The sequence below is a fragment of the Sinocyclocheilus rhinocerous genome, unplaced genomic scaffold, assembly GCF_001515625.1.
Source record: "Sinocyclocheilus rhinocerous isolate Xijiao unplaced genomic scaffold, SAMN03320098_v1.1 scaffold4514, whole genome shotgun sequence".
NCBI lineage: Eukaryota > Metazoa > Chordata > Actinopteri > Cypriniformes > Cyprinidae > Sinocyclocheilus > Sinocyclocheilus rhinocerous.
In genome coordinates, this window is record NW_015634824.1 from 134,119 (window position 1) to 140,495 (window position 6,377).

The 6,377-nt window shown below is 35.5% G+C and overlaps 1 protein-coding gene across 1 annotated transcript; it reads left to right on the forward strand.

The window, feature by feature from the left end:
- The first annotated feature begins 1,149 nt into the window (after positions 1–1,149).
- LOC107745955 (natterin-like protein) lies at positions 1,150–3,074 on the forward strand. The gene is given in 3 exon segments (XM_016559988.1): positions 1,150–1,211; positions 1,752–2,170; positions 2,172–3,074. Coding segments are annotated over 2 exon segments (948 nt in total). The 5' UTR covers positions 1,150–1,211; positions 1,752–1,768; the 3' UTR covers positions 2,718–3,074.
- The last annotated feature ends 3,303 nt before the right edge of the window (positions 3,075–6,377 follow it).

Here is a 6,377-nt window from a genome sequence, read left to right on the forward strand (position 1 = left end):
TGGTGAGTGCAATAATTTAACGACCACGTTTAATAGACATGGCTGTTGTTTGAAAGAGTACGTTTAAATTAATTAACGGTATAAATACAAAAACGGATGAATATACTTCTGTTCTATCTAGGTTCAGAACCCTCTTAATGACCATCTTGTTTTGGAAGGAAGAAGAAATGGAAGAGATGCTTTGGAAGTGTATGTATGGACCTCATAATTGTGAAAAGAGAGCACAGCTAACGTTATATAAACATTAACATATCCCCCGGATTCACAGGCCAGTCTCAGACTAAAATGCATGTTCAAGCTGTCTTAACTGAAAATATCTTGTACTGACACATCTTATAATTCATGTCCTTGTAGAACTCATAATGACCATATGTAATCTGGGAATTTTCTGAGAGCTTCTACTTGTACCACGTGACTGTGCCTGACTGCTGCAGATTAATTTAGGCATCTTTTGATAGTGTTGCCATAGAAACGCACAGTTCCCGGTCCAAGGACATGAACAGCTCTAAGTAGAACATGGTGTGAAATGATTGTACATTCAAAATAAAAGGTATGCAGAAACCTGTTTTGCAATATAAATAAAAGGTTAGGTCTGAATGCAAATATGAATGCAAAATATGCAAAAGTAGAATTGGGGAAGGGTTTTCTTTGAACTAGTTGTGTTATGTCAACAGATATTGGAGAGTGGAGGGCAGTCTTTCCAAACCATTAAGATGACCTGAGAAATAAATTAATCCCAAAAATATCCATTTCCCCCCAAAATCATGTCATTATTTACTCACCCTCATGTCGTTCCAAACCTGTATGATTTTCTGCCCTCATGGAGCACAAAAGAAGAATAATGATTAATCGACAATTTGTTGCCAGTGAAACTACTTAATAGATACTCTTAAACATTTTAGATTTAATTTTATAAATCCATCAGAGTTGTTCTACATTAAATAGTTCAATCAAATGTTAAATTAGTTTTAAAAAATCCACATACCCTAAGTATGGTGCTTTAAAGTGTGTTGGAAACCTTATTTTCATATTCAAACACTGATTACATTGCTGATTACATTGACGCAGGGTGTCTTGGTGTTTTTCCAGGTATCACCTGCCCCCTTTGGAGCTCTATTTAAGCAGCATCCTGATCACATACATCACTTTTCTGGCTTTTATCAGACGAGCTGATCTTGAGAAGTTCATCAGACTACAGTCATCTACAGTATGTGAGTATGTTTCCAGTGACGAGCACTTAAGATGTCATTCATGAAGTTTACAGCTTATTATACTTTGCATGGCATTATTACAGGATTACACATCCATGTATTCCAACCCTGTTCCTAGATGCATGTCAACCGTGAACATTTTCTGTTAAACACAGCTGATTCAGTTTGTCGGTTTATTAATAGAGACTCTAAGGCCTGAAATGGAAGGGTCAGATAAGAAAGAAATCCAAAAATGTGTACTGCTGATAACCCTCCAGAAACAGGTTTGGGAAGCACTTCTATAGAATGGTTATGCTTTATGTAACATATGAAAGAAAAATAAATTCTAAATTACCTCAAAGCAATTGTGGGAAAAAATGCTTATTGATTTTATAAACTTTATATACTTAATGAAAGAAAAATAAATTCTAAATTACCTCAAAACAATTGGGGGGGAAAATGCATATTGATTTTAAAAATTAATACTCAAGGGACATGTACTAGTAATATATAATATTTTTGATTGCCAATGATAATATTGATCTGTGATGTAACTTTCAGATCTATTTACTTCAAAGATGTCCTACCCAACAACTCTGTATAAAATTGGTGGTGGAGGAGGTTCTTCATTTTCATTTACGGGTGAGGACAATGGTGCCAGTTTAGAGAAGATCGGGGTCTGGGTGGGAGGATCTCAGGTGAAGGCTGTCAAGGTTTGGCTTTCAGATGGCAGAAGTGATACCTTTGGAAAACCAGCCGGACCGTATCAAGAGTACAAGTTCAGGCCTGGTGAGTGTTTCACCTCACTGTCCCTCTGGGGGAACGGAGCAGGAAAACGTCTTGGAGCCATCAAATTCAAGACCAACAAGGGTGGAGAATTTTTTGCATTGATGACAAGCTGGGGTTTAAAAACAGAATATCCCATCGATGTTGGCTCTGGTTATTGTTTGGGAGTTGAAGGAAGATCTGGTGAAGATATTTGACTGCATGGGATTCATGTTTCTCAATGCGGTTCAATCAACAGTTCTCACCAATGTCAACTATCCCACAATAAACCAACTGATACCAAAGATGACGGTGGAAGAGATCAAATCTGTCACTTACAGAAACGGCTCTTCTGCCGAGCAACCACAAAAAATTGAAACCTCAAAGACATTGACCAAAAAATCTTCATGGTCGATGAGTAACAGCTTTGCAGCAACATTTAGTGTGGAAGTGAAGGCAGGGATTCCAGAGGTTGTAGACGTTTCTACAGGATACAGTTTCAGTGTTGGATCAGAAAGCACCTATAGTCTGGAGCAGACAGATGAGAGAAAGGAAACTCTGTCTTACACTATAAATGTGCCACCTAAAAAGATGGTGGATGTTGACATCACCATCGGCAGAGCTGTGTCTGACCTGCCTTACACTGGCACAGTGAAGATCACTTGCAAGAACAGCAGTGTGGTACAGTATGAAACCAAGGGCCGATACAAAGGCATCATTTACACTGATATCAAAGTGAATATTCAAGAATCCGATCTGTGATCTGCGTGTCAAGACAGATTGTTTTTGGCTGGTCTTTTTCTGATTTTACCAGCAATGTGTCAGTTGTTCTACATTTAATTATCTTGTTTGAGCCTTTTTTCCTCTGGTCCATTTCCATTTCTGGTCCAAATGGCACTTTGCTCAATGATTTTAAACAGGGGTAACACATACTGTGCATTATTTTGTCTAAATAATCTTTTCTGATTCTATTACAAAATATACATATAGCTCCATACTTTGTGTAATCACCTTATCAATATTCACTAAAATCTCTAATAATTTGATTATTTGATGTACTTCCTCACATAAGAATTTCAAATGTGTTTACTCTTACATTTAATAAAAGCATTAAATGAGCCCTGTGTGTAGACTCAAGTTTTGTTTCATTTGAAGTCATTATTAATATGTGTTCCATTTGATTGATAATGTGAACTTTGTATAATTAATTTTATTACTGACTATACAAAACTGTTCTAAATAGGCGCTTGATACAATATTGGATTCAAAACACACCAAAATCCCCACACCTTAACGTTATTATGCTTAATATGCACAATATTTTGTAGTGGTGTCAGAATTCTAAGTGAACAACTTCATTCCCTACATCTGTTCTCTCTTTACACCCACAGTGCACTCTGTTTTCGAGTGTACATGCGATGTACAATTGCTAAAGCCGAAAATCAAATGCGGATTGGCCCATACTCACTAATAGCTTCTGCTTTTGGATTTATATTTAGACATTCTAAAATCTCTATTATAACAGTTGAAATCATATTTTGTCAAAGTTTACCACTTAATTTGTACTGAGGTACCAGTTTTTGCAATTATGCCTCATTATGGTTACAGTTAAACCTGAAAATAGTGCAAGGGGAGATTCTATATAATATCATTCTACTTTTTTGGGCTGTAGAACAATCATACAGTCAGAAAGTTTTTTGCTATTGAGGTAAAGGGAAAACATTTTAATTATATGCAAAGTCCATTTGGGGTCAAACAAAAAAAAATGAATAGAAATAAAAAATAAATAAATAAATAAAATCGTAATGTGCTAAAATAAATAATACTGACAGGAAAAGGGCTTGAAACTGTCCAAAGTATATTTAATAATAATAATTATAACAAAGTTCGTAGCTCAAGGAATAAGAAGGTGGGAACCGGCGAACATTTAAACATAAAACTTAAATAATCAAATAAACGAACACAAAACGAAAGTAAAAGCGGCAGCCCCTCACAGACGACTGCCGCATAAAACATAATAAAACAACAACATAAATAGTCAAGGCCTGGTCCTCTCTCGTTCTTCACTGTCGTCACTCCTTCTTTTATCCTTCCGGAGCTCCTCCGTGGGACTTGAGACTCCACCTTTGAGCCAATATTGGAGGGGCCGCATGTGAAGCAGGCCCAGAGGAATCACAGAGAAAGAAGCTGACATAAGGCTGGGCACCCTCTGGAAAACTATGAGGGGACGTGAAGTCTAGAGTTATTTATTTTAATAAAACAATAGGCCGATACCTTTAGAAGCATGGATGTGTCTGTCACTTTAAAGGTATGGTTCACCCAAAAATGAAAATTCTGTCATAATTTACTTAGGTTGTTCTAAACCTGCATAAAGTTCTTTCTTCTGTTGAACACAAAAGAAGATAGGCTACTTTGAAGAATGTGGGTAACTAAACAGCTGCTGGTCCCCAGTAACTTCCATAGTAGGGAAAAAATATACTATCTGAGTCATTGGGGACCAGAAATTGTTTGGTTACCCACATTCTTCAAAGTATCTTCTTTTATGTTCAATTTAAATTTTTGGGTGAACACCGTGAGCAACTGAAATGCTTCTCTGCAAACTACACGTTCATCATTAGTTACTGTACCGACCCGTTGATTACAAATGATACTTGAATAGACAAAGTCAAATGTTGCAACTGACCCCACAACAGAGGACGATTGCAACAGTCCACAGGGGCAGTTGCAACATTCATTAAAATGTAATTAAAACAATTCTTAAATATCATTTTGCAATTTCTTTATTTTATTTGGGCATAGACTGTCACGAATCCGGTCTATAAACTTCCGTTCACTCACCACCAGAGGTCTCACACTACACAGACTGTTACACATCACCCTGGACTACATTTCCCATGCTCCATTGTACTAATCACAAGCTCACCTGAAACCAATCACACACAGCTGCTACCAATAACACACACTATATAAATCAGTCTTACACATTTTCAAGTAACAACCATGTCTTGGTTAATTATTACAATACATTTGAACTACAAAATATGAATTTAATCAGAATCAAGACACTGAAATTTAATAATAGCCTACTTCTGTTAACATCTGTGAAAGGTTACTGAACTGAGGCCATTGCATAAACATAGCCACACTGTAAAAAATGACCGTGAATTTAACGGTACAAGACTGTAAAAATGCTACAGTAAAAACCTGTTAAATGGTTAATGGTAAATTCCCCTACTATATACGGTGGAAAACTGTATTGGACATTACATGTATTGGACATTAATTTTACGGTAGTATACCGTTTTTGGAAGTGAAAAAGACCGTATAATTTACAGTGAATAACCGTAAATTGACATTTCCAGAATTCCCTGCGTTACATTTCAAATTTTATGTTTTTTTGTTGTTGAAATAACTGTTTCTTCTTAGTTTTTTCTTATCAGTTTTGTATATTAGGGTTGTGTGTTACACCTAATGTTGTTAAATGAATGTTTATTGCATTATTTCAGTTTCATGTGTGTTACCATGATGGTGTTTAGTGTTTGTGTGAATGACACTGTGCACCTTCTATATATGTTATTATTTAAAAGCTGCTTGTGATGGGCTTTGGTTCATCATGTGACTTTCTCATCAGCACCTGCATTTGGTGGTTATCAGAGGTACAAAACATATTTCCGTACTTCAATAGGTTGGTATATTAACATTATATCAGTTAATGAAATTATGGTATTTAACTGTAAATTTAAGTTAAAACCGTAAAACCTAAAACGTTGCTACCGTATTTTTTTATGGTAAAATTCTGGCAACCACATCTGCCGTTTTTTTACCGTAAATTTTACTGAATTTTTTTTACAGTGCACTATTTTAAGACTGTCTTAAGAACTAGTTTGATCAACTAGCAGTTAACAGTGGTAATCAGTCTTACTTTTTAAAATTCAAATTAGACAAATCTACCATTTTATGGAACTGACTTAAGTCCACTTTTGAAATGAGTCCAAATTTACTTAAAAAAGGAGAAATACCTAACTATTTAAAGGAGTTCTTTATTAATCCATAAAATTATAATTATGCAATGTTATGGCAAGCTTTTACATCAATGTCGTGGTAAGGGACAGCATTGCAACAACGTGTTGCAACTGTCCCCACACTGACAGCCGTGACAAAACTTGGTATATTAGCTTGACACAATATCTTTGACACATGCTAACTATGCCTATTAGAAACTAAGAAAACAGATATAAATCATATGTTTGACAAGTTTGACAGTATGACAAAAAAAATCTGATGATTAAAAAAAAATACTTTTTTTACCATGGAAATTATTATTATTATTTAATTTTTTTTTGTAGAAGGAATGGTCACATGTGGCTGATTTTTTCCAGGAAGGATGAGGGGCTAAAAGAGCATGTGCAGTATGAATATTAT